At 38.5% G+C, this 21779-nt stretch overlaps 1 protein-coding gene across 1 annotated transcript; it reads right to left on the bottom strand.

The window, feature by feature from the left end:
- Nucleotides 1–1857: 1857 nt before the first annotated feature.
- Nucleotides 1858–3157, bottom strand: pmaip1 (phorbol-12-myristate-13-acetate-induced protein 1). The gene is made up of 2 exons (XM_067433365.1): nucleotides 2977–3157; nucleotides 1858–2870 (listed from the first exon to the last, which is right to left on the bottom strand). Exons 1-2 carry the CDS (start codon nucleotides 2987–2989, stop codon nucleotides 2746–2748), a joined length of 138 nt encoding a protein of 45 aa, XP_067289466.1. The 5' UTR covers nucleotides 2990–3157; the 3' UTR covers nucleotides 1858–2745.
- Between the last annotated feature and the right edge of the window lie 18622 nt (nucleotides 3158–21779).

Here is a 21779-nt window from a genome sequence, read left to right as displayed (position 1 = left end):
TGGTGTCTATAAAAGCTTTTCTTGACTAACAAGGAATCTTTCAGCTCTGAAACTTAGAGGATATTCTTATATTACCATGACCTTTTATGGCCCCACTTTATATTAGGTGGCCTTAAGTACTATGTACTTACATCAAAAAATAAGTACAATGGACTTACTGTGTTCAAATTGTATTGCAGAACACTTCTGCTGATATTGTGGATACGGGTAGAGTTAGGGACAGGTGTGGTGATGTGGGTCAGTTTAAGGGTAGGGTTAGGTGTAAGGGAAGTGATAACTGTGTAATTACACAGTTATCACTTCCCTTGATTCCCAAAATGATGCCCAATTGGCACTAAGGGGCATAAAGTGTGGCAAGAAAACATCCCCCACACCATTACACCACCACCACCAGCCTGCACAGTGGTAACAATGCATGATGGATCCATGTTCTTATTCTGTTTACGCCAAATTCTGACTCTACCATCTGATTGTCTTAACAGAAATCGAGACTCATCAGACCAGGCAACATCCAGTCTTCAACTGTCCAATTTTGTTGAGCTTGTGCAAATTGCTTCTGCTGTTGTAGCCCATCCGCCTCAAGTTTGTGCGTGTTGTGGCTTCACAAAAGCTTTGCTGCATACCTCGGTTGTGACAAGTGGTTATTTCAGTCAAAGTTGCTCTTCTATCAGCTAGAATCAGTCAGCCCATTCTCCTCTGACCTCTAGCATCAACAAGGCATTTTCGCCCACTGCCGCATACTGGATGTTTTTCCCTTTTTACACCATTCTTTGTAAACACTAAAAATGGTTGTGAGTGAAAATCCCAGTAACTGAGCAGATTGTGAAATGCTCAGACCGGCCCGTCTGGCACCAACAACCATGCCATGCTCAAAATTGCTTAAATTACCTTTCTTTCCCATTCTGACATTCAGTTTTGGGTTCAGGAGATTGTCTTGACCAGGACCACACCCCTAAATGCATTGAAGCAACTGTCATGTGATTGGTTGATTAGATAATTACATTAATGAGAAATTGAACAGGTGTTCCCAATAATCCTTTAGGTGAGTGTATGTAGGCCTATAGACAGATATTTATTTATATATGTGTGTATATGTAGATACGCACACATATTTATTAATATATGTGTGTATATGTAGGCCTATGTACAGTGATGCACACATATTTATTCATATATGTGTGTATATGTAGGCCTATGTACAGTGATGCACACATATTTATTCATATATGTGTGTATATGTAGGCCTATGTACAGTGATGCACACATATTTATTCATATATATGTGTATATGTAGGCCTATGTACAGTGATGCACACATATTTATTCATATATGTGTGTATATGTCTATGTACAGTGATGCACGCATATGTATGTGTATATGTAGGCTTATACAGACACACACACATATTTATTCATGTATGTGTGTATGTGTCGGTCTATATACAGACACGCACACATATTTATTCATATGTGTATATGTAGGCCTATTCAGACACGCACACATATTTATTCATATATGTACAGCCTATACAGACACGCACACTGGCACACATATTTATTCATGTATGTGTGTAAATGTAGGCCTATAGAAACAGGCACGTGCACACACACACACACACACACACACACACACACACATATATATATATATATATATATATATATATATATATATATATATATACTGTATATATATACTATTATGTAAACAAACTTTTCTGATTAATCACGATTAATCGATTTGAAAGGACTAATAAATTCATTTACTTATAAAATAGTTAATTTTTCCTGTGAAATTTTTCAAAATCTCATCAATCAAAATGTTGATCAAAAGGGATCAATCACACATGCAAGCAGTTTATTTAGTCTTGGTTATATTTAATCAGTTTCAGAAAACAACATAAAACAATCAGAAAGTATCTCAATTGCTTATACAGGAAGTTGCTTATAGGCTTACAGTAGGTCGAGTTTCATTGCTGTCACATGATAAGTAATGCCATGTAACCTCAATATAGATTTGCATATTACAAATAGCCTACATCATTGAAAAGATAGATATTACCTAAATGTGCAAGTACGTTTATAAGTGCTTTAAAAAGCTTTGTATTTCGAAAAAAATATTGTGGGAATTATTCAAAAAAAAAAAAAAAAAAAAGATAAATACAATTGCAGAAAATGTACAGTGCTTTCTAAAAAGTATTTGGACACTTAGAAATATTTTCTGCGTTAGTTTTAAAATATAAGGCAAGCATAACCTTTAACCATCTCGTCTCGAGGTATTTTTCATCGATAAATGAAGTCAGTTTCCATATCAAAAAGGCTACATTTCATTATCATTAGACTAGGCCTAAAAGCAAATAGGCTATAAATAAGGGCAACCATTTCCATCTCCACCATCTCTATTTGTACAGATCATTGAGTATAGTATAGGTTACTACATTCAGAATTGTTAGAAAAAGAAGTCCAGTTGTAAACGAGCTCTGCAATTCGACCCGATGAATGAAAACTCCTAGCTCAAACCCCCTCAGAGAAACAGTCAAGAGACAAACATAGTCTCAGAATAGCACAGAAATGGCCCACGGTGTTTCGATGTCCTCAAGGGCCATCCTATCCATGTCTTCGTCGCGGAAGGCCATTCCTGTCCAGCTTTTTTTGTTGTTGTTTTTGGAAGACGACGCACCTCGTCTTTAGAAATGAATCTTCTTCAGATGTCAGGTGTACGTTGAATCAGATTCCTTCTTTTTTTCAGCTTTTTCTGTCGTTCTGCATCTTCTGGAGAGCGATTATGAGCTCCAGTAACTTGTATTTCCAGTCTAAAAGATCTCCAATTCTGCGCAACTGCTGCGCGCACTCGACGACAGCGGCTTGCTCTGTATGGGGAACAATCGAAACTCGTTACGTTTCAAGTAATCACAACATAGGCTATTAATTTTTAGAATAACACTTATTTTAAACTGTTCAGTAATTTAGTTTTACCTTTCTTCGCCATTTCAAATCCGTGACAGTTTAGTTTCACCAGTGTGAGTCTGAGTGAATCAACAGGCGCTAGCTCCTTCAGAAGTGTCTGACTGCGGTGATCTATCACACTTCTCTGAATTATTGTTAGAAGCTGAGCTTAAATAGCCGGTGACGCAGTAAACAACGTGACCAAGAATTCCAGTCGACGTAGTATTTGAATATGTCCAATTTCCTTGTGTACGTCTACCTGTTCTTCATCAGAGGAAGACTCTCCATTGAACTGATAAAATGACCACCTTATGCACTTACATAAGCAGTACTGTACACTATGTACATTGTGAGAACGATAACAACGAAAGTAACTTATTTTTTTGTAGAAATCATCACTGAACCGCAATAACGCAACAAGATAACATGACCTTATATAGAATATAAAATGGGGAAGACGCGTAGTTTAAGCCTAATTTGAAAATGTAACAAATAAGTTTAGCATGTTGCCTATGAGATCTTAATGCATCGTTTAATGTAGGCTATTAGTAGGGGAATAAATAGAAACATTTTATAATTTTGATGTTATGCCACAAAATGTAAAATTATAAAAGATGACAACTAGCTTCTTCTGAGGCAGGGTAAACTTACAGAATATGACTTTTGATTATATATATACGGACAATTTAGTTGAATAATTGAATAGCTAATGGTAAATCATACAGATAGGCTACCACAAATATTCTTCTAAAATACATTCATTCTAAATCATAAATCATTCTTAATCATATGAAAATGTAGGCCTACAGATTGCTGTTTTTTTAAATTGAAGATGTCATATTAATTCAAAATCAAACCTCAATTTGGTTTTAATGAGTACATCAAACTCAAGATTAACCCTTGAAAAATAACAGCATAATGAATAGATCTTATTTTATTTTATTTCTTCAAAAAAAAATTTTTACTCCACAAATCTAAAAACACCCATCATTAACAAATTAGACACGAAAACTTTGATATTTAACAAATGTAATGTCGGATTATTAATGTTCCCAGACACAAAATTAAATAATTTAACCTCAAAACTTTTTCAAGTGTCAAAAAAGTAGGTTAATGTTGGTGTTCAGATGAAATTATTCATAGGCATCAGTCGAATTTCCTGAATTGCGAACATTAGGCCTAACTATAAAATGGAGTTCCCCTCCTCGTGAGAAGAAAAAAATGCATTCCATGACAAGAAAACATTCCCTCAACTTTTAGTTTCACTTGTTCAGGCTTGCCCCCTTCCCAGGAAGAAGTTTCTGCTCTGGACACTGATTGGTTGAGGTGAGCTGTCGTTTACATTATCTTATCGTATTGCTATTCTAAGAAAGAAAAAAGGTAACAAACAGACACGGTGTTCATTTCTATTATGTGGCAGTTATCGGAGAAGATCTGTTAGCCTACGTCATTATCTCGTGACGTGGAATGACATTTAGCCTTTGTTTGGAGGAATGAGAGAATCGTAAAAACCTGTATGCTTTGACTTGATGCAAAACACATGGTGGAAAAAAATCTGTTTACTAGCCTACAAATTAGGACATCAGGTTTATCGGGTTAATTATCTCTAAGGCTATATAAAAAATAAAACTAGCGCCTATATAATTAATAACACGGCATTCCTTTAGCCTATTTGTGCTCATATAGGCTAAGCCTATATGGAATTAATGTTATGTATAAAACAAAAATAATTAACTAATAAAAACTATTTATAAAAAAAAACTGTTACTACAACAACAACAAAAATGATAATACAATGATAAATGGAAAAAAGCACTCTGAAAATAAAAACAATCAACTAAATAGCAAAAAAGTAACTGAATTTTTCTGTAAATAGTTTTCACAGATTCATTTTCGCTAAACGTTTTGAATGCGCTGGCAGTGTTTTCACTCTCCTTTGTCCTTTATCCTTAACCCACTAAAAAAAATATACAAAACGATTAACCTGAACAGTAAACACAAGATTGATATAAAGCTAAAGGTCGTCACATTTTTTCAAGAGTGTCCAAAAGTTGAGTGAACAGATAGTTCCAGATTCGTCCACTGGGGAAGCATAGAGCAGGACCGAAACGTCACATCAGTTGTCACCATCAGGGGTTTTCAAACTGTGGTCTGGGGAACCCCAGGGGTCCTCCAGAAGGTTCTAAGGGGCCCCCAGAAATTTTCAGAGAGTAAAAACACAAAGCAAAAATGGTTAACGTTTAGAACTTTCTTTGCCATACACATAGACTTTCCAGAATTGTATATCAGGTTGCTTAGGCCTACCTGGTATCTTTCTTTAGTTTTTCTCTCTATAGTCCTTTATCTCACTCACTGGGGTTGTAAGGCAGTATTCGTAACGCAGTATATAAGCTTACATACATCTATTGTGAAAGTTGCTTGTACAAATCATTTTAATAGAAAATGTTCTTCTTCGGGTTTTATACAGCCAACCATTTTAAGTTTGGAAATAATATGTTGTAGACTATTTATAATGCCACACTTACTATTTATCTAACAGTACATATTAAGACGATATATTACATAATGTCTACACATAAATGCATTATTCCCCAATCCCCAGTATCATTGCTTGATTAAAGTTTGCTATAAGGGAGAGCGGGACACAAAGTAACACGGGGCTAGTTGGAACACGCGTGGTTTAAAACTTCCCACGAATGCCAGCATGACCAAACTTACTGTATTCAGTACCTTAGTTGCCATATCAACAATATGGAGAAAGAAAAAAGGCGCCAAATAATAAAAAAAAATCTTTGGAAGATTTCACAAGTAGGCCTAGCCTACATTTTTATTCTCTGTTTTTGTGTTTATTTTAAATTAGACAAATCTGATATATTTTAATCTTATATTTGTTATTTAACAGTTGAGATATAGTTCTTTAATGCTCATTTAACCAGCAGAAGACACAAGCGGCTTTTTAAATCCCAGTTGTGCAGGCGGGGCATGCTGTAAGTCTAACACTGGTTTAGCCTACATTGTGCCCATATTAGAACTATATTCAAATACTTTTATGAATTATACCATGGAAAAGAGGTGAATAAAGACTGAAGGTCAATGGTCAGAAATGATTAAATTATTATTATTATATTCTAAACTATGTTAAGCTGTGTTTAGGGCTATTTTAATAATTGGTGTGGATGTGGATGTGGGGGGGGGGGGGGGGGGCTGAGAAAGTTTCAAAATTTTGTGCCCCGCTCTCCCTATTTTAACAACGAGGACTGCGTTGATAAATGTTGATAAAAATTTGATAAGTGTTTTCTTCAAATCAGAGGATTGTCAAAAAAAGAGAAGGTCAAATAAAAGTAAATGTAAAAAACAGGCTTAAAACTGACATGAATCAGAGTAGCAATAACTTGAATGCGTCGATAGACCAGCAGCTGCCATTCATAATAATTACACTAATACCGAGGAAGAGTAGAGAAAGTATAACTTGTGTCTAGTAAACGGCAAGAGAAAGCTTACAAACTCCTGTCACTTCAACAGATTACTGTCATCGACGCCATACATTTTACGTAGACCAGCAGGTGGCGCTGTTTCATAACATATTGACTCCGTCTTCAATCCTTTACTTCCTACGACTGACAGGGTCGGGGTGGAAGAAAAAAGTGGAGGTAAGTTTTCACAAACTATAATAGGCTACTGAATCAATGAGAATATGGATGGACAAGATGGTAAATTCATACTTGATGTGCAGTTTAGACCCTGAATTATATTTACATCGCGATCATTATTTCCTTACAGTAGGCTAATAAAACAACCCTGCTGGGAAATAAAGTTTAAATGGATAGTTCATCAACAATAATAAAAAAAACCCCTGTCATTTATTTATGCGTGTGTCTTTCTAAACATGAAGAATCCTGACTCCTGATCCTTCTGGGTTCTGAACAATGGTCCACCCAGTTGACTTTCATTGTGGAGTGGGGGAAACATTTTCCTTCTTTTATGTATATGGGTGAGTAAAAAATGACTGAATAATTCAAGTAGGTATTCTGAACCACAAACAAAATAGGATCTGGTTATTTAAAGTGTTCATGATGGTTGGACCAATAAAAAAAAGTAAACACAACCTATAAATGCCAGCATGATCCAAAAGCAGAGTTACCAGTTTATAAGCTGATTTGTTCAATAGGTCGGTTTAATGGCTAGGCCTACTTCTGGGATAGACTGAGATATAGCCTAAGTCAGATTTATGAAGCGCTACAAATGTCTTAAAAAGAGAAGCATTTAGATCTAAATTAAGCAGTTGCTCTTGTCAATGCACTGATATAATGATGCATGTTACTGTTGGTTCTTACACCTGTCTGGAAGAAGTTGTGTTTGTCTGTGTGTGGCATCTAGTTGTTTTTGCAGACAAGAGACACTTTACACCAATAGCGCTATCCAACTGTTAAAAGGCAGCAAAAGGACATTTTATTGCAGGTCTTTTCTGAGTGCACTCTGCATCTGGGTGGTTTCATTTACAGTTAACAAAATGTAAATGAATAAATGTAAAATGTAAAACTAAATTCGATTGCAACTGTGTGTGTATACTATATATATATATATATATATATATATATATATATATATATATATATAGTATACACACACAGTTGCAATCGAATTTAGTCAACCCCCTTGACCTGCAATACATTTTGTTGCCACAAAAATTTTAGTATAAATTTAATATATATAAATTAATTATTTTATTATTTATTATTATTTTATTTTTTGTAATATTATATTTTTTATTTTATTTTTTTATAGAATGTATTCCCGTGATCAAATCTGTTTTTTCTAGGTCATCACTCATTCTTCAAAAAACATTTCTCTTAATATATTTGTGAAAATCATGATACTTTTTTCAGAATATTCGGATGAATAGAAATGAATGGATGGATGAATGAATGAATGCATTTGATTAATGGTTTAAAAGAGCAGCATTTATTTCAAAAATATTTTTGTAACAATGTAAAAGTCTTTTCTGACATTTTTAATAAATGTATGGATTTATTTTATTAATATTTATTTATTTTAATTTTTTGCAAAAATGTATTTTAACGATCAATCCACAAACTCTTTGTAAGTATTTTCATGGACCCCCAATAACAATGTTCATGCCAATTATATCTCTCTCACTCTCTCTGTCTCTCATCAAAATTTCCCCACAAGGACAAGGATTTCGGATATTGCCATCTTTGTGAGGATATTTTGTCCTCATAACATAAGGTTTACCACACACTTTATGCATATCAGTTTGTCATTGCTTTTAGACAAGGATGCATTCTAGTTTTGACAGACAGGTAATGTTTTCCCATCAGGGCCGCATAATGTCGCTCAGCCTCATTTAATTTACTGCATACCATTTACGATGTGCCTCTGTGAGCCTCTGTGATCAGGAGAGAGCTGTCAGCTCGGCTCGCCAGAATGCCTGCAGCTGATCCGGCTGTGGGCTCAGCTGATGACAGGGAAGTCATTTAGCTCCAGTGTCAGGCCTGAGAGAGCGAGCGCTTGAGACTGCCCTAAAACCAGCGCTCACAAAGGAGAGAATAGAGCTGCTCATGAAGGGATGCTTTGTGCATCAGGGAGGATGAGCACTCCTGGTCTCACACCCATAGATCCGGTGCGATCGCATCATGCATACCGCCGACGTGTCCGTCCACTATATTCAGACTTTAGTATCGCTTCTCAAGCAGGAAGAACCTCAGGTGTCTGAAGACGGCGCTTATACTGAAGGTGTTGATGATCTTTGGCCTGCTTCTGAAATTTGGAAACTCCTGGCGTACGCTCTCCCTGACCTCAGGTTCAATCATAAAGCGCTGAGGAAGTGTGGCCTGCTTGGTCAGACAATCGGTAGATCTGCAATTTTGAGCTAACAGTCCCTAAGGGGCCTGAAGACACAGTGAGGGTCCTGAACCACGGTGTGATGCTGTTGAAAGACAGGATTTCCCTGGCCAGGAACCTTTCCCTCAACCTTTTCTGGCCCTGCGACCCCTATCCTGTGCACTAGAGCCCCCCGTCACACTGGAGGGAGTGCGGGAGGCATGAACCAGGACAGGAAGCCACGAGTCTTCCACAAGCTCCTTGGGGGTCATCGCTAGTTTCCCTCTACTGTAGCCATACTTGAGCCGCCCTCTCTCGTCCCATTGTTCTGGTCCCTGTAAAGCCACACACGTTTCCTCAAGAGTTATTTTTTGCCTGACCTGCTATGTTGCCTTGATTTATAATGGTTTCTGTCTTGACTGGGTCTTTCCCTTTTTCTCTAAAGGTGAGGTCACATTTAGCATTGCTGGGAGATCGTATTCCAGTAGGAGTGTGTGTGTGATCAGTTTAGAGGACATTATTGACAATAGAAAGTTGACCTTTTTTGCTATAAAATTTCAATGTATGTGGCCACACCTCTAAGGATCCTTTATTTACTGTTGCGTGGATTTCACGTGAGGGTGAAAAAGTACCCCACACAAATTTCACTTGTGCAGAAAGCTGCTTGGTTTGAAAGCGACTTCTGTGAGAGCTTTGCTATACTCTGACAAGAGAATGGTCCTATCTTTGGATGTCAAATTTTGCTGAAATTTCGCTAAATTGACCGCACCTTAAAGGGTTAGTTAACCCAAAAATATATAATAATAATGTCATTCGACACCCATAAGACCTCCGTTCATCTTCGGAACACAGTTTAAGATATTTTATATTTAGTCCGACAGCGTATCTAAGTGTATGCACACTATACTGTCCATGTCCAGAAAGGGAATAAAGACATCATCACAGTATATGTGACATCAGTTAGTTAATTAGAATCTCTTGAAGCATCGAAAATACATTTTGGTCCCAAAAATAACAAAAACTATCACTTGATTCAGCAGTCTTCTCTTCCGTGTTCGTTTTTTTTTAAAATTTTCGTTTTTTAAGAACAAAGATTAGAATGGTTATGAATCAGCATATTGATTCATGATTCGGATCACCAATGTCACGTGATTTCAGCAGTTTGGCAGTTTGACACACGATCTGAATCATGAATAATCAACTGATGTCACATATGGACTACTTTGATGATGTTTTAATAACCTTTCTGGAAAGGGACAGTATATGTATACATGCATTCAATGGAGGATCAGAAAGCTCTCGGACTAAATATAAAATATCTTAAACTGTGATCTGAAGAGGAACGGAGTGTCAAACGACATTAGGGTGAGTAATTATTTACAGAATTTTCATTTTTGGGTGAACTAATCTTTTAAGGGTAGAGTTTTTCATTGGTTTCATTATTCAAGAATAACACATTGTCCACTTTTGTACCATTGTGTAATGAATTGAGCCCTGCTGTCTTGATGTATAACTCTTGGACAAGACGCCAGAGTGTGTTTTTGGGACTAGTTCACCTCTTTTCCAATGCTCACGAGTCATGACTGACCTGGGCGATGGCAAAATGTCCGCAAATCAAAACAAAGCCTTATTTAGCAAGTATCTGCTAAAGCTATAATTCTGCTACAATATCAATATGAATAATTAAGCATGGTCCAAACTGTGTAATGCATATTCATTGCAAGCAATCACAAGGGTGTGGCAGTTTGTATAGGTGTAGTTACAATCTATGGCCATTATTAGGAAAATTTACAAGTATTTTCATTTACCCAAAGGGACTTCTAATTAGAAATGTATACAGAACAGGAAGTGCTGCAATACAAATGCCTAAAGTTTTCAAGATATGTACAAGCTATGCCCAAAAAGTATCTGGACACTTAAAAGGTTACTTCAGCGATTAGCATATGGCTTTGTATCAGTAGAAACCCTGGAGTATATTCGAATGATTGCGCCCCCTCCTCATATCCCCCCGAGACTAGAGATGTATGCATTTTATTTCTGGAAAAAATCCTTCAATGACGCAAATATTGTCAATTTGCATCATCGGAGGAATGTTTGGCCAAAGGCTTAAGACTACATCGAGCAGAGGGAGCCATTTCCGCATGTTTTCAACCCGCGCATATGGGGAGTAGGATAGCACTCACAGCACTCAACTCAGGCAGTCGCGGGCATTCATGTAAACGGAGCGGCCGGCGGATCAAAGTGAGTGTTTCAACTTTTCAAATAAAATTCCTATAAGTTAAGCTTCCAAAGGTATGAGCTGTAAACGCACCAGACTGAACACGTGCTGTGAATGTTTGCCGCGGTCGCGATTACCTCAGCTCTCATCTCAGCTCATTCAACTCATTCAGCTCATTCATCACGGTGAATGTAATCTGACTCGGACACTCTGACGCTCGCTGGTGACTCATTATATTAACACGTTCAGTGTAATAAAGTTCATAAATATGGGAAGGAAGGAGGCGGGAACCGGCAAACATTTTACAACTTTAATCAAATGAAAAAAACAAAACGAAAGTAACGCAGGCAGCCCCTCGGACGAATTTTCTGTCTTTTCTCAGTCTAGAAAGACTGATCTAATTTCACATTTCTACTACATTAATGACCCAGTTTAAATACAAATTCATCTTTCCAGCGCTGAAGTACCTCTTTAATGCCACAATATGTCATTTTTCGCTGCTAGAGGTCGCTTATTCAAAACAAAGGCGTAGCTTGATGATGCCTGATTTCGCTGAGAAAAAAATCTAGATTTTTTTTTGTTATGCTATACAGATGAGCACTTCCGCTTTTTCCGATCACCTGGGGTAACACAGCGCTGTTTATCATATTATATACATTTGAGTGTGTTGAAAGTTCTGTTGTAATGCTACTCTGTGCGTCCGCTTTGCAGCTACTAGTATGAGACACTTGTTGCACACTGCAGTAAGCTAAATCGATATTAGGCATGGTAAAACATGGTACTCGTGGTAAATCAAGAAAACAAGATTTAAACAATAAGATTAACTGTGATGAGCTATATGCCAATAATTAGTTTTCTGTTGATGAATGTCTCCAAACAGTTGCTCACCTGTCAAATAAAACGCATAATATATTAAAGCATCTTTGGTGTTTGGTTTCTACAAAATAAACCTGGAAATCGAGGGTAATGCATTGATAGGCGATGCATGGATTATTTCTCTGGATTTAAACATTCTTGGAAACATTTGGAATAATGTAAGCACACAAGTCTTCAAAATATAACATTGCTCTAGGGGTTTTGGGATATAAAAATAGTGCATATTGTGCCTTTAAAATGTATGAAACAAAACCAAGTATCCAATATATCCAATACACGTTTGTGGAAAGGAAGTAGAGTAAAGCTTCTGTAATTGAGTTGCAGTGTTTAAGAGTCTGAGGCTTTGATGAGGAAAGACAAATACACATCCGCGGTGATCCATCTATCACTAGAGTCACAGGAGGATGAGGGACCGTCCGTCTGTCTGCTGGCTGTGATTGCTCTTGATATCTCCAGCAGGGAGAGAAAACTGCTGAAGACCTTCTTTATGATGAGACACCAGAACACTGAGCCTTTCTCATGAGCAATATCCAGAGACTTTAATGGACTGGATCAATTTATCTAATCTCTAATTTAGATAAATAACAAAGATCTCAGATTTCCAATTAAGCTGCATATTTCAAAAGCTGATGAATCTCATAAAGATATTTATTTTATGTAATGTGGGATTTTAAAATGGTTATTTTGCAGATCCATTTAGTTAAAGACTGATAATTATCACATGGCCAATCATTCCAACCTGATGAAGTCATTACAGCACAGTTATTATTTGAAGACGGGCCCTGAGAACTCCAGTACCTGAAACAACAATGAAGAAAACTGTTTGATTTCCAGTAGAGTCAGTTATGATTATGATATCACACTCACAGTAGAGAAATTCTGGTTAATTATCAGTTAAAGCTGCAGTCTGTAACTTTTTGCACTCTAGTGGTTAATAAACAGAACTGCATGCATCTTGCGGAAGAACATTGCAGCCGGAGCTACTTCTCTCTGTGTATGTCTATGGGCGAGTCACGCAGGGACTGTGCTCCTCCGCAGCGGGACCTACCAGTCTGGCCTGAAATATTCCCAATATAAACACTTATTATAAGAGAACCATAATGATTCAAGGTAAGGCAAAAACACGGTTTGGAAAATTGATTGATGTTGTACATTCTCATTATACATTTTTTGTAAATCTTTTTGTAAAAAGTTACTGACAGCAGCTTTAAATTCAGTGATCTCTTACCCATTTGTTATTGTGGTGCCATCAATCCATTTCCACACTCCCTCTTTCTTTGTCAGACTGATCCAAAAATAATTATTACCAACAACCTTCTGCAAAAACTCCTGCATAGAACAGTAATATATTGTATAATATCTGTAATAATAAAAATTACATTAGAGGGATACTTCACCGCTTTTTCATATTAAACTATGTTATTCCCTTAACTAAGACGAGTTGATACACACCTCTCGTCTCAGTGCGTGCACTTAATCTCTCTGATGCGCGGTGACGATCTGATAGCATTTAGCTTAGCCCACTAAGCCCAGTTCATTCACTGGTACCAAACAAAGATCAACTTAGAAGCGACCAAACACCTTCACGTTTCACTCCGCAAGTACTCTCAGAAGTGCTATTCCGCCATACATTATAGTTCTCCTTTTTAATCCGCTTAGAAAAGCGCCACATTTTATTTTATGTCACCATACTTGATCGTTCAACTATTCGTGTAACTGTATTTAAATAGAGAAAACGTGGAAGTGTTTGGTCACTTCTAACTTGATCTCTTTTTGGTACCAGTGAATGAACTGGGCTAGTGGGCTTAGCTAAATGCTATCAGATCGTCACCGCGCGTCAGAGAGATTAAGTGCACGCACTGAGATGAGAGAGGTGTGTATCAACTCGTCTTAGTTAAGGAAATAACATAGTTTAATATGAAAAAGCGGTGAAGTATCCCTTTAATAGTAGTAAACCTTTCTCTGACTAGTTAAAACAGACCAGCCCATATGTATCAATGTGCACAAACAAACACAACATCCTTTTCTTTCTCACTCACTTGTTCCTCTTTGCTGTTTATGATCACTATATCGGCTCCTCTCTGTTGACAGTCTCGTCTGCTCTCACTCCAGCTCTTCCCCTCAGATGAAAAATAATAAAAACTGAAGTTGTAGTAAATCCATTTAAAGTTGTCAGCACGCTGATCTGTTAATACACAAGTTTAGATATTAAATATTTATTTTTAATACTTGATATTTCAGTCAATGCTTATTTTTATTGGAGTTGAATGATAGTATGAACACAAAATTACCTTGTTCATTAAGGCCACGTTGGAGTTCATCAGTCTTGTTTTTTATCTGCTCATATTTGGTTATTATCTGGCGTCTTTCCTCAGTCAGATTATTGATGTGGGTTAGTAACTGGTTTCTCTCAGTGGTGAAATACACACAGAGCACCATTACAGCAGTCAGCAGAAGAACACACAGCAGACACACACACACTTCAACTGCTCTGTGCTTTCCGTTCTTCACTGAGACACTTCCTGAAGACAACAAACACAAGCGTAATTTAGTCTTCAAACTTCTTCATTCTCATTCACTTTGGTTCAATTCTCAACTAATCTCTCAAAACAATAAGTTCAGATTTCTGAACAAATAATTTCTTGTTCAAACTAAATTGTCATTATTCTCAGTAAAACTGTCATAATTTAATTTGCATGTAACACATTGCTACAAAAGAGTACATTCAAATGTACATATTCCTTGAATGTCTTCTCCCTGTAAACATTTACCTACTGATGAAACATGTATATAAAAAGCTCAGTGAAAAAGTTAACTGCCATGCTGAAAAAATATTTTGACCTGTACATCTCACATGATGACAAAAAATAATAATAGTTAAATGTTTTGGTTGAGTTACTTTTTAGTTAAATTTTTTAGACATGATGTCCCATAAAACAGTTGTGACCATTGTACTTAGAGTTTAGAGAATGTTGAGACTTTCACAAAATAAACCAAAGAACTTTAGAAAAGAGATAAGACTACTAAATTATAATGTGTATCCGCTGAATTATGTTACCTGTGTGCTGAAGTGGCGGATGTCTCTCTGTGTTTGTCCTCAGATCATAATGTCTCACAGTATCTGTACTCTCATAGATATCCACCATCTTCTCCACTCTTTCTCTTCTGTCCATTTCCACAGTCTCAGTCATCACATCATCATATATAACTTCAGTTATCTCTGATCTCTTAATGCCGGACATTATAGGGCTGTTAAATTAATGCTGTAGGTTGTTCTAGTTTCAGATTGTTTAGGCTGCCATTGCATTTCATCTGCCTGCTTTTGAAACTGAAGTCATAGCCAAACTCAAAATGAAACTGTTAGTGATCAATGTGTGAATCACGTGATATTCAAATTGCCAGTACAGTAAGAATTGAGAGTAGGCTACCAATTTAAGTCACAAATTCTAATATGACTTGAGTAAAAGAGTCTTAGAGTATCTGATTTTAACAGTAGCCATCCTAAAGTATTGTACTCATAATGTAGGCTCAAAGATGCACAAGTCCTCAACACCTAAGAGATATGCCAGTGAACAACAAGAATATTTTCAATTTGTGAGCAGAGCAGTCTCATGTTTATATTTTAAAGTCAAAATAAAACATCTCAATATTGCAATAAATTAAGGTCAACTCAATAGCCTCTTAAACATCTACAAGCACTCAAGTCTCAGTTAAGCTCAAATGCTCAAAAAGGGCATAAGAAAACCAATATCCTTCAAAAAGGTCTCTTCAATATAACCGATATATATTAAATAAAGTTAAGTAAAATTAAATTGTCAAACTTGCACTGGATGTCCTGGTTCATGAACGTCTGTTCGCATTCATGTAAAGTAAGTCTTAGTACCTTCAAGTGCCCTGGTGATGGCGATGTTGCTTCTTTTGTAGCAGAAAGAAACTGCTGCAGAAAAAGTGAGGTGACATGCAAAATATAACAAGTAATTGTATTACTTAAGAGTAGGCCTACATGCATCCTACAGTAGACCAAAAATGTAGTGAAGTAGAGAGTAAAACTAGCTAATATCTTTGATACTCAGTAAAAGATACTTGAGTACAGAAACTAATTTCACTTACTCAAATACTTCAGACCTCTGATTGAGAGGTCCCTATTAACATAAAGGGCCCTATTTTAACGGTCTAAGCGCATGCTATAAAGCACACGGTGCTAGTGCACTTAGGGAATGTCCGAATTCCCTTTTTGCTAGTTTAACGATGGTAAAAAATGATGGGCTATGGTTTAAAACGTGCATGGTTTAAAAGGGTAATGCTCGTAATCTTTTCGCCTCAGGAGACAACGCTCACTGTCCAATATTTTTCTCCAAACGCAGGTATGCGCTGACCCACCCCTGGCCCAGACACCTGCTGTATGCTTTTTCTCTGATCGCGATGTTGCCACAGGCCATCAGAAAGATCAAGGAAACCAAATCCACAGTCCTATTAATAGCCCGATGTGGAAAAAAACAGAATATGGTTCTCTGAGCTGACTCAGATGTTAGACTCAGCCCCACAGTCGATTCCGCTGAGGAGAGATCTCCTCATGCAGGCAAAAGGGAAAATCTGGTATTCCTGCCCCGATCTATGGGCCCTTCATGTATGGCCTGTCAATGGATACCCGTAAATCTCTCTGAGAGAGTTTATGAATACTATTTCCCAGACTAGAGCTCCCGCAACCAGGCGGCTCTTTGCTCTGAAGTGGTCGTATTCGTTAACTGGTGCACAGCACGAAACCTCGATCCACACTCGTGCGAGGTGGCAGAAGTGCTCGCCTTCCTTCAAGAGCTAATGGACGCGGGTCGTTCCCCCTCCACGCTCAAGGTTTATGTTGCCTCAATAGCTGCACATCACGCGCAGGTCTCAGGACAGTCACTGGGGAAAGCAAGCTTATAGTACGCTTTTTTTAAGGTCGCCAGGAGACTGAACCCTCCTCGCCCCCCCTCAGTTCCTATATGGGACCTTTTCACAGTATTAGAAGCTATAAAGGGCTCCCCCTTTGAACCACTTCAGTCTGTGAGCATAAAGCACCCCTCACTCAAAACCACTTTTCTGCTTGCTATGGCCTTAGTCAAGCGAGTGGATTTACACGCGCTCTCCACCAGTGCATCCTGTCTCGAGTTTGGGCCTAACGACTCCAGGGTCGTCCTCAAACCAAGACATGGTCATATTTCTAAAGTGCTTTCCACTCTAGAAGCATGGCCTCGTTATGGGCATAGTCATGTGGCCATACCTTTGGAAGATATCTGTGCGGCGGCAGGCTGGGCCTCTCCGTCCACATTTATCAGGTTTTATAACTTGGAAGTCCCCGCTTTACAAGCCGGGATCCTGTCCATTTAATGGCTATTGTCATTCTTTCTCAGGCCCGATTTACTTCCGGCCTTATCTCACTTGACACTTAAAAACCTGTGTTCACAGGCATGTGTTTTTTATACTGCATACTATAAAACCTGGTTACACACATAACCTCGGTTCCCTGAGAGAGTGAACGAGTATTGCGTAACGCGCTGTGCTTCTCAGGATATCGATTCAGTCGATTTTTGACCTGAAATCCTATAGCAGAACACGGTCTTTCATAGCCTCAATATGCTAATTCAGGCAACCTCTACCGGCGGGCTTTTTCAGCGTTCCTTATTGGCTCGCTCTCTCAGCTGCCTCGCCATAGGTTCCTGCAGTTGCCGCAGCACAGCCAATCAGCGCGTAGCTGACTCTGTCACATTTGCTTTGCAGCCGCACTGCGTTTTAAATAGATACTTTATAGAATAAAGTTTTTGCTTCATATTCTCGAGAAAATGAGCTTTTTTCCCATACGCAATACGAGAGACCTCTCTCAAGGAACTGAGGTTATGTGAGTAAACGAGTACGCTTTCAGCTGACGAAAATGAGCATTGAAACGGGATGCAGTATTTCTGTCTTACGGTGTCTATTATTAATCGTTTTGAGATTTTCACTATGTCAACCCTTAGCGTTTAAAAGAGAGCCTCAAAACCAGTGTAGAAAATAGCCTATTACTTATTAGTTATGATGTTTTTGAATGCGACATCTTGTGTGAGCTTTGTTATACATTGCTATACTGATAAGAAAGTGGTCCTATCTTTACACGGAAAATTTTGAGTTTCAGTCAATCTCATGTCAGTCTTGAGTACCTATAAAGTAGTATTGCATCCTTCATATCTCCGAAAAGTCTTTAGTTTTATTATATTCATAAAAGAAAGATAGGCTGTACCGAGTCTTTCCGAAAAAAAATGAGCGGATGGAGGCGTATCGTGTGGACGGAGCTAAAGATTAACGAGCACACCCAGCTGCGACATCCTCAAGCGTGGAAAAGAAAACTTTACCCTAATAAACCATGGCTATCAATCAGATTCAACTAATACATATATGAACCAGAATCAGATCTGGAGGCTGAAATAAATAGAACAGGTGAAGCAGCAACAGCAGGACGTCCGTCTCTGTGGTATGTACTGTAGTGGCCTGTCAACATTTGTGTGTGTTTACTCATGGTTTATGATGACATGATTTCGTTTATGGACTATTGTATGCGGCTAAACCTTAGCAGTAGCAAGCAAAACAGTTTTGCACGTCAGACTAGTGTAACGTTATACATAGAACAACAATGGAGTATCGCATCTGAATGAAGAAGCACTCTTTGTGAGAACATCCCCTATAGGTTTAATGTTTGGGATGGTTTTACAATAAACAAACTGACACCTATATTGGTCAGCTAAACAAATGTATTTAAACACACACCATAGATTGCATGCTCCATTGATAAATTAACTATACACAATCGTGTTGTTTACTGATGTTTACTTACGCGAACAACATAGACATTTGAAGCAGTTTTACTCACCGCCTGTTTCCAAAGCAGGACCGTGAACCTTTATCGCTGGGACCGCTCCATCAAAAACACACTTCTTTGGTAATATTGTTGATTCCATGAAGTCCTGTGACAGCAGTGACCGTGGAGATCCACTTTTGCGACACGACTGAAGCGTGATGTTGTGAAGCTTCCCGTCATTTGTGCGTTCAAATCGGTTCAAATGCAGCGCTGCATTTCCGGAATGTAATGTGGGCGCGTTAAAGTCGCTTGACGTCACCCATAGGTATAAAGTGGAGCACGGCGCGACAGAAGTGTTGCACGAACGAGTGGATCTGCAGCTAGAGAGCAGTGTTTATGGGCGTGCATTGCTCTCTCGCTCTAGTCAAACTCTCCGAAACTTGTGAGAAACCGGAAGGGGTATTTTTGACACAGAAATACTCTATCAAACGTCCAACTTAGTTTTTGAAACTTTGTCCATGTTTAGGATGGGAATCCAAGTCTTTAACAGTGTAAAAAGCTCAGTATGCATGAAACAGCATCCCCCCCCCCCCCTTTAAAGATTTTTCTTTAAAGAAAAATCTGAGTTTTTCATTGGTTTCATTATTCAAGAAAAATGGATGCTGCTTGTCATTGACTTACATAGGCATCACATCCATGGACCCCTCACAGAATTTTCAGCGATTCCGTAAAACTACCACAGCTTTTGAGTTAAGGGTCTGTGTTCATTTCACAGAATTCTGTGAGACCAAGTGTGAACTCGTGAAATGCCACAATGTGTAATTTTTCACTGCTAGAGGTCCCTTTTTTTCCACATTTGAGTGTGCTGAAAGTTATGTTATAATGCTAATCTGTGCGTTCGCTCTGCAGCTTCTATGCACACTGCAGCAAGCTAGATCGATATTAGGCATGGTAAAACATGGTACTCACGGTAAATCAAGAAAATGAGATTTAAACAATAAGACTAACTGTGTGAGCTATATCATAATGATTCCTTTTCTTGTGACACACATGGTATAACAATTTCCACACATGCCAGGATGACAAAACTTAGTGTATTTCCTTTTTGCCATATCAACAATATTTTGAGAAGAAAATGCATCAAAATTAAAAAAAGCTTTGGAAGATATCACTGAACATTTATTTTACTATAGCAAAAGTACATTTAAAAAATGTTAGTTCAAAAGCAAACGTTACATTTGGCTCATGTAATGGCTCATCTCCTTTATAGTTGTTACGTCAGCTGCGGTACCCTTATGTGCCCGCAGATGGCAGTCTCATTTCCATAGACTCTGTTATTCTTGGACTTCATTACCCAGTATCCTCTGTTCATTATTAGTCAACCTATTTCACCTGTGTCTTGTTTTCTTGGTTTATTACCCTGTCTATAGAGGGAATGCACGTGACGTCATTGTCAGCTGGAGCAACTGTGATTGTGCCACGCTGAGTGGCAGAGAGACTGAGAGGCAGCATTGGTTTACAGCGCGAATGCAGCGAAAACACACAAAGCCAGGCCCTGCGCCAGAAGGGGGTAGGGGGAGGCTTGTCCACGGACCGCATAGACATCGCTGTTCTGAGCTTGAGACGGACTTGATAATAGCGTGTATTTTCTCACTCAAACCACTGCCACCTGCTGATGCTTCTGCTTTTAGAGTGAAAAGCTGCCCATAACTGCTTGTCTGTGATCTGTAATCCTCTGTAAGAATTCCATATTACCAGCGAAAAGGAGCTAGCAAAAGATCCAGTGTGTATCTGTATTTGCACTTGTCAAATGATTACATTTCCAACGTGTTTTCGCCTCGGTGAGTAATGTAGCCAATCACAGACATGTTTGTAGACTTCTACAACGGAATTGGCCAATCACAGGTGTTGAATTTGGAATCACTCACTGCTCGAGTGTTTGTCCCGGTGCTGAGTTCAGTTAAACACGTGCAGCAATGTGAAGTTAATAAACGTAATTTCGGGAGGAAGTACGCCCATCTAATCTTTCAATTAATACCAAGGTATAAAACCAGCAGCTTACCTCTTCCCCTTTCTAGTTCCTGCAGCATCCCTCCTCCTCCCCTGCTCCTCCTTTTATAACTGCGTCCACCACACTGGTGGTGGTTGAGGAGAGATCCCTGATACAAGTGAAAAGCGCTTGGGGTGTACAGTAGTACCAGAGCCGGCCCAGCCACTAAGCGACCCTTGCAATTGCAAAGGGCCCCGTGGCCTGCAGAGGGCCCCCTAGAGAGCGCACGCACCTCGCCTCATCTGTTTGGGGAGGTGTTTATTATACTCGAAGCGCAGACTGGGTGCAGGCGTGATGAGACGTCATGCTCGGCCAGATTCGCCTCGAGCTTCTTCGGTTACGGAGCCGCACGAAAAGTTACAAAATTTGACGTGCACACCGCCAAGCGAAATTGGGTCTCGCGCACTCCTCGATGACGCAATTTTTGCCGCGCTCGTGCGGACGCGTCAAGTATAAACAGCTTAAAGCTACACTGAAGTTGGCTGTTTGATAAATGCAAGTTAATTCTTCAGTTCAATATTTGTGTCTAAAAAAGGCACATAAGTTCCTGTAGAGATAGCAATACACATTCTCCTTTTTTTTTTTTTTTTGCCATTTAATAGACTACAAAATTTTAAAGTAACATAGTAGATATATGTACAGTATAGTTATAAGGTAGTCATTGCTTAAAACGGTCATGGGCCTCCAACCAAATTTTGCTTAGGGCCCCCAAAGGTCTAGGGCCGGCTCTGAGTAGTACATATGAAAGCGCTATATAAATGACTCTTTTTTTATTTTATCCATTCAATTTGCCTGTTATAGGGGGGCAATCAGAGCTCGGGTAGAACATCCTCTCCGAGCCCCTCTATAGCAGACAGCAAGCCAAATCTGTTTTACCACGTTCACCAAGATTATATGGGCACACAAACTCGTGAACCTCTGTAAGTGGAAATAAGAGATTCATTGTATACCAACGTCACTGCAGAACTTTGTGAGATTGCGTTTATTGAATGAGTGACAGCTTTTAGTGAATATAAAGTATATTACCACCACTACACGCT

This window comes from Pseudorasbora parva, chromosome 23, assembly GCF_024679245.1.
Source record: "Pseudorasbora parva isolate DD20220531a chromosome 23, ASM2467924v1, whole genome shotgun sequence".
Lineage (NCBI taxonomy): Eukaryota > Metazoa > Chordata > Actinopteri > Cypriniformes > Gobionidae > Pseudorasbora > Pseudorasbora parva.
This window is presented reverse-complemented; position numbering and strand designations above follow the sequence as displayed.